General features: G+C 67.0%; 1 protein-coding gene across 1 annotated transcript in view; it reads left to right on the top strand.

Annotated features, from left to right (window-relative positions):
• The first annotated feature begins 2,778 nt into the window (after positions 1-2,778).
• Positions 2,779-19,346, top strand: part of KCNT1 (potassium sodium-activated channel subfamily T member 1) — a 31,246-nt gene continuing 14,678 nt past the window's right edge. The window contains exons 1-12 of the mRNA XM_053915361.2: positions 2,779-2,936; positions 11,869-11,948; positions 12,522-12,621; positions 14,634-14,690; positions 15,445-15,493; positions 15,572-15,631; positions 15,731-15,805; positions 15,873-15,956; positions 16,382-16,476; positions 17,434-17,614; positions 18,914-19,078; positions 19,194-19,330. Coding sequence (XP_053771336.1) covers positions 2,779-2,936; positions 11,869-11,948; positions 12,522-12,621; positions 14,634-14,690; positions 15,445-15,493; positions 15,572-15,631; positions 15,731-15,805; positions 15,873-15,956; positions 16,382-16,476; positions 17,434-17,614; positions 18,914-19,078; positions 19,194-19,330 — 1,241 coding nt within the window. The remainder of the gene's footprint in view (positions 2,937-11,868; positions 11,949-12,521; positions 12,622-14,633; positions 14,691-15,444; positions 15,494-15,571; positions 15,632-15,730; positions 15,806-15,872; positions 15,957-16,381; positions 16,477-17,433; positions 17,615-18,913; positions 19,079-19,193; positions 19,331-19,346) is intronic.

Raw genomic sequence — 19,346 nt, 5'->3', positions numbered from 1 at the left:
CCACCACCGTCCTCTCCAGGACGATCTGTTTTCCCACACAGATGCTCTGTCCCTGAGAAACCCCCACTCCCACCCCTCCCTCAGCCGCGGCCCCGCCGTGGGCTCCCTGTCTCTGCGGGTCTGCCTTCTGCAGGGCCCACGTGTGAGTGGGGCCATAAATACACGTCCTCCTGTGTCGTTTCCCTCAGCACGACGTCCTCCAGGCCCGTCCGTGCAATAGCCAGTGTCAGGCCTTCCTTCCTTTCCAAGGCTGAGTCATATTCCTCTGTACCCACTGTCACTGTGGGCCGGGCACCTGGAGAATGTATCCCACCCCGACTTGCCCCTGCCCCACACCCCTCCCTATCAGCATCTCAATTTTAGGGTGTTACCACCTACCTGCTTCCTCACCCTGGCCCCTCCCCGTCCCCCTGCAGCCCTCCCCTCCTCGGCGGGGGTGTGGGGGGTTGGCAGTCCCACTCAGCACAGATACGGCAGATGCTGACCCCACCCGCCCCGTGGGGCTGCTGTGCTCAGGGAATGAGGCAGCATTTACGGGAGGCTTAAGTGCCTGAGGAAAAGGTGATGTGCTTTCTATCTGCCCCACCCTGAGCTCGGCCTTGGAGCTGCAGGTCACCTCGGCGGGGGGCCCAGGCCCGGGGCCCCTGCAGGACAGGCCTCATGGCACCCCACGACCAGACGCCGTGGCCTCTGTCCTGCTGGGGGACAGCCTCTCCTCCCCGCCCGGGGCACACCCGACTTTCTATGACAAAAGCCAAGATCATTTCCCAACCAGAGTCTGAGCGGCGCAGCAGCCACCTGAACAGCCCCACCCCCGCAGCCAGCGCTGGCAGGTGCCTGGCACTCCCTCCACACACACCAACCGCAGGGTTCGTGACAAAACGTGGGGCGTCCTAATCTGTCACTGGACTGTGACCCTGGACCTCGGACACCTCGGACGCCACCTGAAGACGGAGAGCACTCTCTCAAACCAGGATCAGGAAAGACACCACCCTCGTGGCGGGCAGGCCGGACGCTGGGCCTTCCCGTGGATGGTGGGGACCCATGGGCCCCTGGGCTCTCACATGCGCAGGGCGTGGTGCCTGGGCAGCCCGGGCTGGCTGCAGTTTGCTGCCCTTGCCCTCTTGGTGAAGCCTGGGTCCCCAGGAGCCCTGCAGCCCGAGAGCCTCTTGCAGCTTCCTGCACCTCCAGGGCTGCACGGAGAGCATCCCCGCCACCCAGCCCTTTTCCTGGGCGGTGACAGCCACGCAAAGGGCAGACAGTGCCCCGCCCCACCTGGCTGTGCAGGGTGCAGCCTGGGCCTGTGGTCCCGCTGGCCCTGTGTTCTGCGCTCGCCACAGGGCGTGTCCCAGTGGCGCCCAGGCACTTCCAGCTCTCCGCAGCGCCGCATCTTCCCACCGAAAGGGCGAGGAGTGGCCGACACCTGCTCAGCCCCCTCTCCCCAGGGGCAGGCAGGGGCCTGGCCAGTGCAAACACCCACCCCTCTAGGGCAGGTATGGATGTGAGCTCCAGTCAGGGAGGCGCACGGGTCAGTGTTTGCTGAGACCACCAACGGCACCCACGACCACGCTCCTTACTCAGCCACGTCTGGGCAGGGGAAGGGCAGCAGCTGGGTGTTCTGGGGCCACCCTCTTCCCACAAACCCTCCACAAGCCCCAGTCCCTGGTGGCAAGCGGGGTCACGAGTGGGGTGAAGAAACAGTGGCTGGGGCCTCTGCTCCCACAGACTGGTGAGTCAGGAGGGCAGCTGCTGAGGGGTTCCCTCCAACCAGCTGGACTCCAGGGCAGGCACACCTGGAGCCCGGTCCTCCCAGCGCCAATACCGGCCGGCTGCTACCTGGGCAAATCCCCTCACCTCCCCGGCCTCGGGCCTCGTCTGGGAAATGGAAGGAATGGCGGCAGAGAGCCGGGGCTCTGTCAGCCTGAGTCCTTGTTCCTCCCCTTCCTGTCTCCCTCTCCTGGGGAAGCCATTTCTCTCAGGCAGCAGGGCCTTGGTTTCCCCACTTTGCACAACAAACAGAAATCTGCACTGTGGGCTGGAGTTTGGCTTCAGGGAGCCGGTCAGGGCTTGCCCCGCAGGGCGCCCCGCATCCACAAAGCAGGGTCCGCAGCTGGGACCTCGTGCCCGCGCTGAGCCTGGGGTCCTGTGCGGACATGGATGAATGGCTGTCCCCATGACCTCCCTGGCAGCTCCGAGGGTAGAAAATGGGGGGAAGGTGGGACCCTGAGTGTCTGTGGGGGGAGGACCCATGGACAGCAGTGTCCCACTGGGTGGGAGGGGTGGACCCACCCAGCCTGGTCGGGCTGGGCGGTGAGCAGGGCTCTGGGAAGCCGTCCTGGGCACCACCGGGGTCCCCAGGACCCACAGGGCCGTAAGCTGGGCACGTGGCCCAGCCCCAAGAGCCACCAGCTGTCACCGCACCACTCTCCCTCCCTCCCCCCCAGCGCCGTGACTGTCGTGATTATTGCTACTACTTCCGTTATAGGGCGGCCCCTGGCAGCCGCGAGACGCGGAGACCCCCTCCCCCTCCAGGGGCGTCCTTGGCGCACCGGGCCTCCTGGGGTGGGGCAGGGTAATGAGCCTGGGCCTTCCAGGTCGTCCCCGGTTCCCGCCCCGTAGAGGGGGCGCCTCCCCCCAGCTCCCCAGTCCCCCCACCCCACCCCGGGCAGTTCCACTGCGGCAGCGGCGCGGGGAGGGCGCGGGTTGGTGCTGCGATGGTATCTCCCGCCTCCTGCCGCCGCCGCCGCCGCCGCTGCCGCGGCCGTGCGCTCCCGCAGGATGGCGCGGGCCAAGCTACCGCGCTCGCCGTCCGAGGGCAAGGCGGGCCCCGGGGGCGCCCCTCCGGCCAGCGCCTCAGCCCCTGAGGAGCCGCACGGGCTCAGCCCGCTGCTGCCGGTCCGCGGCGGGGGCTCCGTGGGCAGCGACGTGGGCCAGAGGTAGGGGCGCGGGCCGGGGACCCCGCGCGCCACCACAACCGCCGCTGGGAGGGGCTTTGCATCGCTGCCGCTTTCATCCTGCACGCGCTCCGCTGGGCTGCACGTCGCCTGCAGCCTCGGGAACGGGCGGGGGCAACGGCGGGAGTTTCCCCTGAACCCCCACTTAAGCTCCCAGACCACCCAGTGTGTCTCCAGTCTGCCTTGGGGCCCCTGTGGGGCTCTCTCCTGCTCTGTGGGGCTAGCACAGTGAGCCTCGCGGGAAGACTGGAGGGGTGAAGGGAAGCAGGACCTGCGCGCTGTGCCCCGTGGCTCAGTGACCCCAGTGGGAGCCATGTCCCCCTGGAGACCACACTCACAGTGGTCCCACAGAAGCTGGTTGGAAGAGGCAGGGCTGGTGTCTGTGTCCCCACCTAGAGGTGGCCCAGGGAGGCCAGGAGGCTGGCGGAAGGCTGCCCAGCAGATTGGAGCTGGGCCAGGGCTCAGGCTCCCGGTGGCAGCCAGGGTGCAGGGAGCCAGGTCCCTGTGGAGAGAGCTCACTGGGCCAGGCCGGGCCAGGCAACCCGCTCCAGCCCCTCTGTGGGTGCGGGCGGGCGGGCAGGCAGGACCAGCACCCCCATGGCGCAGATGAGGGCCCTGGGGCTCGGCCGCGGCACTCACTGCAGCCGGCACCTCCCCTGTGCCTGCAGCCAGCCTGGACCAGGGCTGCCCTGGTGCGGGCCCGGACACCTGTGCCTGGCAGGCTCTTGAGTAGGTTCTTGGCCAGGCATATGGCAGGACCGAGGGTGCCTGGGGAGTCTCCCCCTGCCCCTCCCACCTGGCCACCCTCGCACCCTGTTTCCTGCTCCTCCGAGACCCCTGGGGAAAGCTGGTGCCCAGCGTGTTCCCATTGGCCCAGGAGACTAAGGCTGGACAGTAAGTGCTTCTAATAGGTCCCAGGGACCAGACTCCTCTCCTCTCCGTCTTCTCCCTGGGCCCTCTGTGGCAGGGACTCCAGCGGCTGTGGTTACTGCCAGCCTGGCCCCTTAAGGGTCCGGCTTCCTGCACTGACCCGTTCCTGCAGGGATAGCAGGTGCTGCCCAGGCTGCATCTGCGCCCGCAGTGCAGCGTGGGAGCTGCAGCTTTGGGGCCACCTCCTCCAGGAAGCCCTCCCCCATGCCCCTGTCCTGTGCTGGCCCTTTGCCTGGGCAGCCCCACTCGCTCAGCCCCCCTGCAGCTCCTGGTCAGCCTCCTCTCGCAGAGCAGAGGGGCGGGAGCTGTCCACAGCCTCCTGCTGCCTGGGGTCCTGAGGCCTGCTCTCCCCAGGGGTTGGAGGCCAGTTGTAGACGGAGCATTCGGGAGCCACAGCAGGTTCCCGAGCAGAGGGGGACTTACAGGGTTTGCACTTTAGGAACACGGGTCTGATGGGGTTTCTAGCACAACCCGAGTAGGGAGATGGGTGCCCTCCGTCACAGGAGCTGGCAGCTACAGCTCCTGCAGCTAGCTGCCCCTGTCCCACATTCCTGGCCGCCTTCTGGAGCCAGCCAGGGTCATGGCTCACCAGGCCCAAGGTCCCCAGGGCAGCCTAGGGCCTCCAGGCCTCAGCATTGCTGAGGGGGCAGCGAGCAGAGGGACTGAGCCGAGGGGAGGCGCCCTGCCCGAGCCCCAACGCCACACACCCTGCTTCCTGGGAGCCAACCGTCAGTCCCTCCTCTCCTCCCAGCCTGGACTACCTAGGCTGGAAGCCCATGGGCCTCTCCTTTTTCCTCTGCTACCCGCCCCACAGTGTGGGGTGGGCAGGGAGGCTGGTTAGAAAGCGTGGCCTGGGGTACAGGTAAGGAAGACCATGAATTCGAGAGCTTTTGAACCAAAGAGCCAGTGAGGGGGGTGGCCGGCCATGTACTGAGCACCTAGGTGGGTTAGGGCTGGACTGGGCCCCTTCATGTCCCCAACAACCTGATGCTGGTGGCCTTGCCCCTCCCCGGGGGGGGGTGCCGCACAACCTTACACCTGCCGGGGCCCAGCGCCAGGTACGCTGACCTGGAAGGAAGGACTTGTTGGAGGGAGGGGCAGTGAGGCTGGAGAGGAAGAGCTGGTTTCTCCACCACTCCCCCAGGCTCGGTTTCGGCCCCAAGTGAGGGGCTCCCTCATGTATTGTTGGAGGGGACACCTGGGGGAGGCTGGAAGGCATGGTGGTGACCTCAGTGAGAAGAGGGGCGTGCAGAAAGAGTTGGGGTCTGAGGGTGGAGGGTTGTGGCCGGCAGGGGGCGGGGCACTCTGTGCAGGTGAGTTTGGGAGAGGCAGGGCACAGAACCGGTAATGGGGACCCTCTTGTGGGTGTGTGTGGGGCCATGGGCCTCTCCGGACCCCTGTGTTCAGCGGCACATGTGAGCCGTGACCGCAGGACTGTCAGAGTTCAGCCGTGGCAGACAGAGCCCCCAAGCCCGCCTGTCCCCGTATCCTGCATTCAGAAGATGGTGCTGGGACCACCTCCCTGCCCCCCGCCCCCCCCCCCCCCCAGCCTGCATCTACCTGCAAATCCTCACCTGGACACACTCCACTTCCCAAGTCTTCTCCCCGCCAGCACCCCTCGCCCTCCCTGGGTGAGTTCCTGGTCCCACTACCATGGGCTGTGGCTCTTCCAGGCGCCTGCCACCCCTTGTGCAGCTGTCGCCCCAACTCAGAGCCAGGGCAGTGCCTGGGCCAGCGAGAGGGAACCTGAGCTGGACAGATGCGCAGACTCCGCCAGAAGCTCCCAGGGACCCCGGGCTGTGGCCCAGGCTCCCTGCCCTGCACTGAGCCACGCACCGCACCCCGCCAAGACCTCACCCACCCAGGCACCAGGATTTGGGGGGCCCTGTGGTGGGCGTGTGCCTGTGACCCTTCCCCCAGGCCAGCCCCTCCTCTTTACTGCGGCCTCCTCAGGTAGCCGTGGCCCTAGGTGAGCCTTGGTTTCCACTTCTAGGAAGTGGTAGCTTTGAGCATGAAGAGAGGGCCCTGGAGCCCTCCAGAGGAGCGGACCCCTGGGTGCATCATCCACCCCAGGTTCCCACCGGCCTCCGGCAGGCCACACCGGAGTCGGCTCCCAGCCTCGGCCTGTTCTGCCCAGCAGGGTAGCAGGGGAGTCAGCGGGCTTGAGGCCATGCCAGGCAGCCCTGAGCCCCGCTGTCTCATCCAGCCAGGGGGTCCTTGGCTGCCGTCCTCTTCCTGGGTGTAGAGTGGGGCAAATGGTGCCCTTTCCTGGTCCCTGGGGTCCCTCGGAGCCCGGGCAGGCCGGGGGTGGTGCAGAGCAGGGCCAGACCTGCTGCTCCTACCTGCTTGCACCTGCTCACTTGGCTGAACGGGGATCATCTCGGCATCCGTGACCCTGTCGGCCTGGCAGGGGCGCATGTGCTGGGCCCTGGCACGCTGCTGCTTCTCTCCCGGCTGTGCGCGTGGGCGCCTCCACCGCCCGGACCCTGCCTGTCTGGGCGCTCTGTCCGTCTGTCCGTCTTCCATGTTGACGCGTCCGCTCGGTGTCTGCCCCCAGGCTTCCTGTGGAAGATTTCAGCCTGGACTCTTCCCTGTCTCAGTAAGTGTCCAGCAGGGGAGGGGTCTGCAGCGGGGACAGACAAGTGTCCTCCTGCCAACCCTCTGGGAGGAGGGCGGCTCGGGTCCACGCCAGCCCTGGTGGGGGCCCCACTGGGCCCCCTGCAGCTGGTGAGGGCAGGGTGTGGCCCGCCGGCCCCCTGCTAGTGTTGCTGGCTCTGAGGGGTGGGGGCTGAGGTGGGCGGTCCCCTGGGGAGCAGCGCAGGGGTAGGAGATGGGGCTGTCCAGAGGCAGGTGCCCTGGGACCCTGACAGCGGTGGCCATGGGCAGGGGTGGGGACCTGCAGGCAGACGACTGCTAGGACCCTCAGCCTCCACCCTCCTGGGCTGGCAGTGCAGGTCCAGGCCCTCGGGTGTGGGTGGGGCTGCAGCATGCTCACCTCCCCGCCCCAGGTTTTCCTGGTTTCAGTGCCAGGTCACACACACAGGTCACCCACAGGCTGGAGGACCGGAGCCTCTTGGAGCAGCCAGGTCCCCCTGTTCGGCATTCACTGTGGCCGCCACGGGGGCCTGACTGCCAGTTTCACCAGTTAGCGGCACTGGTGCCTCCAGCCGCCACCCCTGCAGCAGGGGACTCCAAGGCTGGGCCACACCCTGGGCCTTGATCTCCCTGGCCCGGTCCCCGGGCCTGATCCCCGTGCCGTGGGACGTAGTGGCTGACGTGAAAGGCACCTCCTCGGCAGTGGGTCGGAGCCTGTGGCAGGAAATGGAGGGTCTGCAGTCTCCCGAGGGGCCAGACTTGGGGCCCTGTTGTCCCCTCTGGTCACAGGTAGAACAGAGGTTCCCAGGGCCACAGAGCCCCGAGGCTCCCCAGCCCCAGGTGCCTGAACAAGGACCTGCTGGGACGGTGTGCGGGGGGGGGGGGGGGGGGGGGGGGCCCAGGCCAGGGCCGTCTTTTGTTTTGAGAAGTCGCTGGTCACCCTGCCTGGCCCCCTTGAGCCCTCTGTCCTCGGTTTCCCAGGTGCTGAGGAGGGTAACCCACGATGGGGGCGGTTCTTTGTTGCTGGTGGGGGGGCTACTCTGGAGCCGAGTGGCCGGGGGAGCTGGCCTGTGGCTGTGGGCCAGGGCTGGAGGAGAGCCGTGCTACACCCCTTCCACCCACCCTTTGAGATGGACCCAGACGCCCCACACTGGGGAGGTCCTGGGGAGACACGGGGAAAGAGGAGGGTCCCGAGCAGGGGTCTCTGCTGACACCCCCACAGCCTCCCACAGGCAAGCCTGCAGGCTTGGGCTGAATGTGGTGGGGTGAAGCAGCCCTCATGCCCCCCACTGGACCCAGTGCCCCCCACCCCACAGGCCTCTGGGCCCCCAGCCCCGGCTCTGCCAACCCACCCATAGTACTTGGGGCTGTGCGGGGGAGCGGATCAAGCATCCTGCTGGCTGGTCACAGGCTCTGCCGGGTCTCAGAATAAGCTGGCCTGGGTTGGTGGCTGGGCTTGGGCCTTGCCACCTCTCTCCCGCTGGCTCTGCGGCCCACTGGGTGGAGCTCACGGCACCTGCCAGAGGCCTGGGCTGCGGCAACAGGCCCAGGGAGGGAGGTGTTCGACCTTGGCCCCATGCGAACGTGCGCCACCGTGGCCTGCTGGGTGGGCCGCCCTCAGCGAGTGCCCGGTACCTGGCCTGTGTTTGGAGCTTAGTGCCAGCACACACCTTCTGTGCCGCAGCACCTGCCAGCAGTCCCTGTGGGCGGTCCCTGGACGGCCTGCCCCGGTCCTGTGGGTCGGAGAGCTGCAGGTCCCATCCTGGTGAGGGGTGGGCGCAGAAGGGGGCCTCCTCAGGTCTCCCCGGTGTGGGCAAGACCCTGGGCACAGGCAAGCGGCCGGCCCGCTTGGACGCAAGCGGTGCAGGCCTGGGGTAGGGCTGACCCCTGGGCCCCTGAACATGCGGGAAGCCCAGGCCCCATGGGTGAGTGGGCCGGGCTCGGGCCCTTGTGGGCATGCTCTGCGCTTGTAGGGATGGGCTGTCCAGAGCCCTCTGAGGGGCCCTGCCTGTGGCAGGGCTCAGGGAGGTGGCTCCCGGTCTGCCAGGCCCCTGGCCTGTCCTCACCAGCCTGAGAGCTGCTCGCCTCAGAGGACAGGAGAAGCCAGGGCTGAGGACTGTCCTGGGACAGGGCCAGGGGCCATATGAGGCCAGGCTCCCTGCAGCCTCCGACCCCGTGACCAGGCCTGCCTGTGGCACACCTGCTCTCGACCTTCCCGGACCCCGGCTGCGGGCAGCAGGCAGCGCCCCACCCCCCTGGCTTCCGGCGGAATGAATGCAGGAGTGAGTGAATGAGTGAGGGAGAGCAGACACATGGGAAGGAGCCCGCCTAGCTCCGCCCCTGCCGGGGGCCCCAGCTGGTTTGCAGGCTGCTCCAAGTCCGGCTCCAGGACCACCACCGTGTGGTTTCTCCAGGCCCCAGCTCCACGGCTCCTGAGAGCAGCTTCCTGTGATCTTGGTCACCGGCTCCCCCACAGGGCCTCAAGTCACAGCTGCACCACCGAGGGGGGAGGGTCCCTGCGAGAGTCACTCCTCTGCCCACAGTCTGTGGTGGGCATCAGCCACATGTGTTCCTCAGCCACACTCGTGGGTTGGTGACTAGGGGCCATCTTTTCTGGGCGATGGGGGGGATGGGTGCAGGCCAGTGTCGGGACGCATGGACAGGATGGCCCTGATCGCCGGCACCGTCTGAGTGGATGGGTGCGGGCCGCCGGCCAAGTGCTTGGGTGGCCTCTCATTTAACCCTCCACTCGAAATCCAGCGGTCAGCCAGACCTCACAGGGGAGGAGAAAGGGACCTTTTCAATTCTCCGGAGTCACAACACCCACTGCCTGACCCCCCACCACATAGGGAAGGTCCATCTCGGTCACTGCCCGTCCCCAGGTGAGGAGGCTGAGACTCAGACAGGTGCCGGGCTGCTGAGCAGCTGGGCAGGTGAGGGACAGGCCGCGTCTGGCCTCGTGACCCCAGGCCGAGCCTGTGGAGCCAAGAGCCCGCCCTCAGCCAGGCCAGTCTGCGCGGTGAGGCCAGGACTCGGGGTCTGGCAGCTCCCGAGGGGGCTTCTCTGTGGCAGCGGGCCTGCCGGGCACCTGCTTCGGGGAAAGGGGAGTCTGTGATTCACTTTCTGCGGTGCTGCTGCGGGAAGCAGGCAGCCACAGCTCATGAAATATTGAAAGGGAGGAGGCTTCGTGCCTGTCGCCGGCCCTGTAGGCTCGACCTCCTGGCCCGGTCCTCGCCCGCGGCCTCTCCCTCCTCTCCCCCTGCGTGGGAGCGCCTCCCTCCGCAGGTGGGCACTGCTGCTGAGGCCCGGGTGCCACCCAGATGGTGGTCCACAGCCCCTGGGTGAGGGGCCAAGTGTTGGCCAGCACTTGCCCTGCTTTAGGGGAACTCGGGGTTCCAGTTCTGGGCTCCGGGAAGGGCCGGGGGGTCTGGGAGCAAACCCGTCTGTGCCTGCCCAGTCCCGGCTCAGTGGTCCGGCCCTGATCCGGCCTGGCAGGGACTTCGGTGGGCAGCGGGGGTGCTACCGTGAGGCACAGGCGGAGTGTGAGGTTATAATGGGGGGCCGGGGGCCCTTGGGGAAGGGGCTGGGAGGGTCTGGCAGAGGTAGGAGGAGCGGGCCAAGGCAGCTTCCTGGTCTTTGCCTCAGTCTCCCAGGTCTGGGCTCCGTTGGGAGTGGAGGAAAACAGATGACCACTGCGGGTGGGGGTGATGGCATAGGAGGGGCCCTGTGGGGGGCACGCCTGAGTGGAGAGGCACAAGCAGCCTGTGGGTCCTCTTTGAGGATCCTCTGGGCTGGGCAGGAGAGAGTTGGGACAGTGTGCTGGGGGCCAGGTGGCCCGTGAGGAGCACCAGGGGCTCAGCTGAGGGGTGTCTGCCCAGACCGGCTTGCCCCGGCCCTGACTTCAGAGAGAAGGGCATTTGACTGATTCCCCCAGAGACCCTCAGGGCCCCCTCTGGCCCGTCCCCTGGCAGCACCTACAGAGGAGGGTTTGGAGGTGAGATGGGAGCGGCAGGGGGCGGGGTCCAGGGAGGGAGGGGTGCAGTGGGGTACATTGGCCACTGGCTTTGGGTTTGGACCCCGCTGGTCTGTGGGAGGCCCATCCTGCTGTCCCCGCCCCAGGAGCCCAGAGTGTGGCCAGGCGACCAAACTGCACTAGGGCCTGAGCGTGGGGGAGGGCCCCATACCACCCCCACGTCCTCCCGGGCCCTTCTTGAACCCTGGACCAGCAGAGGACATGGCGGCCCCAGCTTGGCCCCCAGGGTCCCTCCTGGCAGATGGCTGAGCCCTGGGAGTGCTCAGTCCCTCTGCACCCATGTCATGAGCGTGGCGGACGGGCTGGCCGGACCCACACAGCATCCCCAAGTGGCCCGGCACTGGGTCAACTGAGGCTCGGGGCAGGACCTTTCGGACCCCCTCACCCTGAACCCCAAGGTTGCCGGTGCCTCTGTCTCGTGGGGCGTCTGGCCCACGGCGACACCTACAGGCTGGCCTTGTGGGATTCCTAAGACTGTCCTCCCAATGGGGGCGGACGCAGCCTGTGGCAGAAGGTGCAAGAGGTCATGCATGGGGCGCGGGAGGCCAGTGCCAACCCAGAGCAAGGCGCCCACCCAGCACCCTGAGTCATTGGCCCCTAGGCGGGGTGGGGTGTGTGCTCCCCTGGAGGGAGACAGTGTGAGAGCACCACGCCCCGCCCCCCAGGGGCCCTGGTCATCGAGCTGTACCTCAGGGCAGTGGCTCATCGCCCCCTGGCTCGCCGCCCCCAGGCCTCACGTCCCGCAGGGGACCAGATGGCCCTCCACACTGAGCGTGTCCCCCACACACATTTGACAGGCTCCTGCTGGGGCCGCTGGGATCTGGCGCCAGGTCACTGGGAGACTGGTAGGGGTCAGGGTGTCTGGGGATTGGCCAGGGGGTGCCGGGTAGCCCGAGGGATGGGGGCCTGTATCCCCAACGCTCCTGCAGGGGCAGCCAGACTTCAGGCACAGCCACCAGACAAAGCGACAGACCACTGGCCCCTGGGCCACCCTGCAGAGATGACACAGCGGGTTTGCAGGCCTGGGCCACAGGCCACATGGGGTGCGTTCAATGCTGGGGGCGGCTGTGGCCACCGAGGCTGGGTGCCCAGGAGTCCCGGCCTCGGGGAGCCTGGAGGTCACCCAGGCATGCCCGGTGCTCTTGGAAGGTCCAACAGGTGGGTCTGCTGGGGGCACATGGGTGCTTTGGACACTGAGGGCCTCGCATCCAAGGTGGAGGCTCTGACCCTGCTGCTATCCATCTGTCTGTCTTCCGGGCTCCTACCGCTGGGGGAAGCCAGTCTAGCTCGGCGCTGTGGGCTGGCCCCCCACTGACCTGCCAGACTGAGCCCCCATGCCCCTCTCCTGTTCCCCAGGGTCCAGGTGGAGTTCTACGTCAACGAGAACACCTTCAAGGAGCGGCTCAAGCTGTTTTTCATCAAAAACCAAAGATCCAGTGAGTGGGGCCTGTGGGCAGGGGGGGTGCTGCCCAGGGGTGGGTCCAGCTGCGCTCGGGCTGGGAGGAGGCCTGGGCTCTGTTGGCCGGCGGTGGGCGCGGGGCCGTGGCCAGTGGCCCCTCTCCTCGGACCCACGCCACCTTCCACCAGCAGGAGATGAGACTGCAACCTGTCGGGCCCTTCTGGAGACTGGTTGGGCCGTGGCCATTTGGCCACCGGGCCTCCTCCCTGTGGCCCTGCCCACCCACCCCACCCTCACCCTGGGGAGTCCCAGGCCCCTCGGTGTGGCCCCACCCCTCCCTGCAGGCTCTGTCCACTGCCTTCCCAGCGGGGTCTTGGGTAGTCAGACCCTTCCTTGGGGGCAGGGTGGGGCATGGAGGTCATGCCCCCGAGTCCCAGCCCGTGGGTGTGGCCCCCACAGCCCCACACCACCTGCCCAAGGAGGGAGTGGCTTGGGAATGCCCTGCAGGGACTGCTCAGCCCAGGGTGTCCAGGGCGCCAGGAGCTGTTGGCTAGAGACCCCCCCCCAGCCGTGGCCCAGGGGCCCTGACGCCCCCACTTGGTCCCCACAGGCCTGAGGATCCGGCTGTTCAACTTCTCCCTGAAGCTGCTCACCTGCCTGCTGTACATTGTGCGCGTCCTGCTCGATGACCCCGCGCTGGGCATCGGATGGTGGGTGACTCGTGGAGCCAGGCCTCTGCCGGGGCCCCGCTACCGTCACATCAGCCCCCACTCAGGCCCCGGGGCACCCTCTGCCCAGGGCCTTGGAGAGTCCTCCCCCCTCAGGACTCCTGTCCCTGTGCCCACCCCCAAGGAGCCATGCCCTTGGACACGGCCCTCAGGTCCTCGCTGGCCAGCCGGGGTGCCCATATCCGTGGGTGCCCCAAAGGGTGCCCTTATCCAGGGACCAAGGCTGCTCCTGAACCTGGAATCTCCTGAGTCCGGGTGCCCCTCCCTGTGCCCCGGGCTGACAGGGAGGCTGCAGGTCGGCCCTGCCCTCCCACGGGCTCCCTCTGGGATTCCTGGGCCCCCAGCTCCTCCCCCTCCTTCGTTGCCCGGGGCACACCTGACTTCCAGGGGCAGGTGGGCGGAGTCGCCACCTGCACCTGCAGTAGAAGGTGCTCCGTGGGCCCCCTTCCCTCGTGCCGCCTCTGCCTCCGGCTGCCACGGCTGCTGTTGAGAAACACGTGTTTCTACTCAGATCCGGGTGGGAAGCAACGTGCTTGCCGCCAGGAGCTGGTTGCGGGCGGACCCTCCCCGTGTGCTCTGCTCGTCACCTCTGCGGTTCCGGGAGATACTGAGCTGGGCCCACGCAGGGCCAGCCTGTCTTGAATGAAGTCTTTAAATGTTGCCTCCCCGCCCCCGGGCACTCTGGACACCCTGAAATTCGGGTGTGGGATTCTGGGATGACCCTGTGCGTTTCTTGTCCCCCTGATGTTCCGTCTTTTGCCCTCGCTGGGAGGTCTCCTTGGCTTTATCCTCAGCTCTTCCACTGAGTTTCTCCCGTACACTGTCATGCTCCCCATCGCCGGGACTTCCTGCTCTCCAGGCATCAGCTCTGGCTTGTCTGGGGTTCACGCCCAGAGCACTCTCTCCCACGCCTCACACCCTCGCTGCCCCCCCACGAGGGTGAGCGCTCGTGCTGAGGCCCCGAGGTCAGTGGCCTGGTGAGCACTGTCACTTGGGGGACGCTTCTCTGGCCAGCTCCTCAGGGTGTCCTCTTCCCGCCTCTTCCCTGGAGGATGGGGCCAGGCCTTGGGCTCCTGGGGCGGAGCTGGGAAGAAGGCCTTTTACTCTCCACTGAGAACGAGGGTCTTCATCCCAGTGGGGAGGGCAGGTCCCACCGAGGTGGTTTTGGAAGGGAAACTGCAGGCGCCGGCTGACTCACCCCACTCTCCTGGGTTCATCCCACTTCCCCAACTCCCAGAGGCTCCTGGGCACCTGGCCCCACGTCCCCATGGGGACAGGGCTGTTGTCATCGCATAGCACCTGGCACATGGTGGTGGGGGGCTGAATGGCTGGTGAGGGGCTGGCAGATGCGGTAGGGTGGATGGTGGATGGATGGATGGTGGATGGATGGTGGATGGATGGGTGGTGAGTGGGTAGTGGGTGGCCATCCACAATGGCTACAGTAAGGCTCAGAGGAAGCAGCTCATTGGGAGAAAAGGGTGGGAGCTGCTTGTCACGGTGGGCTCTGGGAGAGTGAGGTCAGTGCCCAGTGTGGGTTAAGGCCTGGGGCAGAGCTAGCATATCCCCCATGCCCCCTGCCTGTGAGCGGGCACCTGGGTGGGGAGTCCCTCTTTGGGAGTGACTTAGAGAGGCCCTCTTAGTGCCAGCACTGTGGGAGCCACTTTGCCCTCCCCCTCGGACATGGCCCAGCCTCCATGGCGGCACCTCTGCCTCTGGTGGTCTGTCCGCCCGGCAGGGTGCTGGGAGAGCAGGTGGAATCCCAGTTCTCTCCTGGGCACTTCTCACCTCCCAGTGGGCATGTCCTCCTCGTTTTGCCCGCCCACCTCATTATAGACCCTTCCAGCTGCCTCAGATGCCCTTCCAAGAAGCAGGGTGTTGGCTGTGGGTGGAGAGAAGGTGCCCCCAACCCTCCCTGAGCCCTCGGCAGCCCCGGGCAGGGTCCCTCTGGGGCGGTGCTGGGAGGGGCTGTGGCCAGGCCAGCTCTGTCTCCCCAGCTGGGGCTGCCCGAAGCAGAAGTTCACCTTCAATGAGTCGTCCTCTGAGATCAACTGGTGAGTCCAGGGTCACGGCCAGCTCTCTGGGTGGCCTGCGGCTGGTGGTGGGAGTGGGAGGGACAGAGGTCCAGGGCGGGTCCCCAGCCTCAGCCTGTGAGCCCTTGGGTTCCCTGAGGACACGTTCGCCTGACTCTGGGACAGTGGTGGGGGGCAGCATGGGGTGTCCCTGCAGGGCACCCCGAGTCCATGGGCAACTTAGGAGCTGGATGGTCACCCTGAGCGGGCCCAGACCCCTCTGAGAGACTCACAGGTGGTGGGGGGAGGAGGGAGGGACTAGAGATTCAGGGGTCTACCCGAGAGTGAGGAAAGCGGTGGCCCACTCCGTCACCTGGAAGTGTGACCCTGAGTGACTGCGGACCCTGGTCCCGAGGAGAGGACGCGTCTCCAGGGCTTGTCCATGCCCCAGTGGTGCACATCTGCGTGTCATTCTGACACCCCCTCGGGCTCCTGCCCCTCCCCCACCCCTCCCAAGCCTCCAGGGAAGCCCTGGTCCTTCCACCCTGACAGCTACCAGTGTTGGGTGTGGACGTCCCTCCCAAGTCACTTGACCTCACGGTAGCCCTGGAGGGAAACTGAGGTCAGCCCCGCCCCTCAGCGACAAGTGTAGGAGCTCTGTCCCCAGGGCCAGAGAGAGAGGCCACAGGGGCCGCCTGAGGGCTCAGAACCTGCAGCCCTGCCTCCTGCTGGGCAGCTCGGGCACCTCCCTGGAGGCCTCTGCCCTGGAGCCCCACTCACCTCTGTCTCTCCCCAGGGCACCAATCCTGTGGGTGGAGAGGAAGATGGCCCTGTGGGCGATCCAGGTGAGGGGGTGGGCACTGCCTCCCCCTGCCCTCCCCTTGCCCTCCCCTTCCCCCTCTAAGGCCCCTTTCACTCCACAGGTCACCGTGGCCATAATCAGCTTCCTGGAGACCATGCTGCTCATTTACCTCAGCTACAAAGTGAGTGCCCACCCACCCGGCCCTCTCTGAGCCCCCGACCCAGCCCCACCCCTGACCTCCGGCTGGTCTCTCTCCCCACCTGGCCTGCTGGGCTCCTAGGGCAACATCTGGGAGCAGATCTTCCGCGTGTCCTTCGTCCTGGAGATGATCAACACGCTGCCCTTCATCATCACGGTGGGTGAGCCACTAGCTGAGGAGCGGGACGCCCCTGGCCCCCGCCCCTGACCCGTCTCCCCCGCAGATTTTCTGGGCGCCGCTGCGGAACCTGTTCATCCCTGTGTTCCTGAACTGCTGGCTGGCCAAGCACGCGCTGGAGAACATGATCGTGAGCCCCGCCCTCCTGCCTGGCCCCGCCCCCACCCACCCCGAGTCCTGCCGCCCCCCAGACGCAGCACCTCTGTCACCCTAAAGAGACCCACCCTTCCTGACCCTGAAGGGATGAGAGGGAGGTGCCGGGTGGGGGGCACAAACCAGGACCCCGTGTCCTGGGCCCCCACAGACTGGGGCCCTGGCAGACCCTCTGCTGTCCCAGGGATGTCAGCAGGCAGTGGGGACTGTGTGCCCCACCCGCCCCGCGGGCCCCTGGCTCTCCCTGACCCTCACTGTGCAGGGCAGTGCAGCGCTCTGTGCTGGCCCCTGTCCTGTGGGGGGACTTTCCACCCCTGGGCCCCAGCCCTCACTCCCCACCCAGGGGCCCTGGGGGCTCGGGGGCGGGTCCCAGCCCTGCCGCCGCCCCGCCTGGTCCCACAGAATGACTTCCACCGTGCCATCCTGCGGACACAGTCGGCCATGTTTAACCAGGTCCTGATCCTCTTCTGCACCCTGCTGTGCCTGCTCTTCACGGGGTGAGGCCGCCGCCCCCGAGAGGCCCCCCTCCTCGGGCACAGCGGGGCCCCTGACTGACCAAGAGGTCAGAAAGGCAGCTTGGAGCCCCCAGCTCCTCTGGGGCCAGGGAGACCCCACTCTGGTCTCTTGGACAGTGCCTGGGGAATGGCATAGTAGCCGGGCCTGGCCCTTAGCTGGGCAGGGGCCCTTTGGCTTGAGGCTCAGCTGCGAGCGAGGTCTGGGAGCAGCTGGAGTATGGGGTGGGGGATAGGGGGCGCCACCTCCTGTCTGCCCGTGCTGGTCACCGCTCCCATCCCCCCAACAAGGTCGAGGGGCCGGCTCCACGGTCCTGGAAGGCCATGCACTTCCTGCTTCCCCTTCCTCACTCCCCACACCCCCAACACACGCGGACCTCAGCAGAGCCAGACGGGGCATCCACAGGGTGGATTCGGCCCACCCCTCCCAGCAGCCAGTCCACCGCACACCCCGGGGTGGGGTCCCTGAGCACTGCTGTGTGCTGCCCCGTAGCGTGTGCTGTGGCCCCAGGCCTGGTGTTCACACCTCCCGGTGTGTGGTCTGGACTTGGGGTTGAGCGTGGGAAGGACTGTCCAGGTTGAGCCACATGGGGGCTGACCTCCTGAGTGAGGATGAGGCCTTGAGAGCTGGGGTGGCCCGCAGGGCTCCCGCCCTGGGGGCCACACTGCCTCCACTGACCCTCACTTCCACACAGAACCCGGGCAGCTCAGTGTCCACGCTCCTGGTGAATTACACGGGGCCTCGGCTTGGGTGGGAAACAGCTGACTCAGGGGTCGGGCTGTCAGCCACTGGGGTCCTGGGCTCAGCCCTGTGTCCCGGGTGATCCAGGACATACACAGAGTGTCTGGGTGACATGAGGCCCCGTGGGCAGGCAGAGCACCGCCTGGGAGCTCTAAGGCGGCCGAGGCCCGGCCGTAGCCCCTGACAGCCCACACCCGCAGGACCTGTGGTATCCAGCACCTGGAGCGCGCGGGCGAGAACCTGTCCCTCCTGACATCCTTCTACTTCTGCATCGTCACCTTCTCCACCGTGGGCTACGGCGATGTGACACCCAAGATCTGGCCGTCCCAGCTGCTGGTGGTCATCATGATCTGCGTGGCCCTCGTGGTGCTCCCGCTGCAGGTGCGCACTCTGTGTCCCAGTGACAGGGGCAGCGGCCCAGACCGTAGGGCCGGGAACCTCCTGGGATCCGGCGAGTGCGGAGCAGGAGGGGCTGACAGGGTGTCCCCAGGGCTGGGAGTCAGGAGCCTCAGCCCGTGCAGCGGCAGTGCTCAGGAGCACAGGGGGTGCAGCTGCTAGCCACTGCCTCCCTGTCACCTGTCTCCAAGGCCAGTCTGCTAGCTGAGCTGCAGGAAGTGGGCAGGGACCCTAGCCTAGCCCCACCTGTGCTTAGGTATGAAAACGGGAGGCCTGGAGAGGGGGCCAGCTGGTCAACTCCTGGGATGTGGAGGATGGCGGGTCTTCTGCTGACCCTGAGCTTATCCCAGGCGAGCCCCTAGCCCCGGCCCGCCCCCGCCCTCCCATGTCCCCCTTGTCCAGAGTACAGCTGCTTTCACAGCAGGAAGGCCTCTGCATGCTGCCCCCGGCAACACTGGAGCTGAGGAGCGCCCTTAAGGCTGCTGCGCCACCCCTCCCTCCCCCGGAAGCCCTGCGCTCCACCCTCCCGTCCTCCCCACCACCCTCCAGCCCAGGGCCACCACCTGCCCTCACAGGGCCCTCCCACTGCAGACGTGGGGTCAGGGAGACTGTGGACAGAGGCCCTGGGGAGCCAGCGCCCAGCTCCGCCTGCGTACTTCTCCACGCCTGCCCTCTTCCTAACTTAAAACGGCTCCCAGCCCCCGAAGCTTGCACCCAGGAGGTGTGGGCCAGGTAGACGGTGTACCCAGACCTGTAGCCTCAAGGAGCCCACTTGCTGGTAACCAAGTCCTGAAAGCGTCCCTTCCACCCCAGAGTCTGGATTCTTAACTCTGTGGCTGAGGATTTCCTGACACATTCATGTGTCTCCAAAATGGGCCCTGGGCGCTGACGGAGGCCCAACCGTCTCTTAGACTATACTTGGATGTCCCCGCGCAGCCTTCTTCGTCCACGAATGGCCACGTGGCCTCTGGGGCCCGGCCCTGGACATGCCGTGGCTCTTGCTACCCCCATGCCAACTGCAGCAGCCGCCCTGCCTCTGCGTGGACCGCCCTCTCCGTCCTGCTGAGGCCTCTGCCCAGCCTCCCTCTTCCCCTCGTGTCTGCTTCAGCCGCTGGCCGCCTGCCCCACCCTGTGCCATCGGGGGGTCTCCCATCTGCTGCTCCCACAGGGACAAGGCCCCGCTCTGACATCACCATCACCCCACAGCCGGGCCCCAGGTGCCTCACGGGGGCCCTTGCAGCCCCGAGCCCAGGCCACCTGGCCCTCACCCGCTCCTGCCCGCAGTTTGAGGAGCTGGTGTACCTGTGGATGGAGCGGCAGAAGTCGGGAGGCAACTACAGCCGCCACCGGGCCCAGACGGAGAAGCACGTGATCCTGTGCGTCAGCTCCCTCAAGATCGACCTGCTCATGGACTTCCTGAATGAGTTCTATGCCCACCCCCGGCTGCAGGTGAGGCCCCGCCCCACAGCCCGCCCCCGCGGGGTAGACCCCAGGCCACGGGGTGTGTCTGGGGATCCCTGATGCGGGCAGGGGCGGGCTCAACGCCACCACCCACCCCCGGCAGGACTATTACGTGGTCATCCTGTGCCCTACCGAGATGGACATCCAGGTCCGGAGGGTCCTGCAGATACCCCTGTGGTCCCAGCGGGTCATCTACCTCCAGGGCTCCGCGCTCAAGGACCAGGACCTCATGCGAGCCAAGTGAGCCCCACCACAG

Source organism: Desmodus rotundus, chromosome 1 (genome assembly GCF_022682495.2).
Source record: "Desmodus rotundus isolate HL8 chromosome 1, HLdesRot8A.1, whole genome shotgun sequence".
NCBI lineage: Eukaryota > Metazoa > Chordata > Mammalia > Chiroptera > Phyllostomidae > Desmodus > Desmodus rotundus.
Note: the sequence above shows the minus strand (reverse complement) of the source record. Positions and strands in the feature narration are given on the sequence as shown.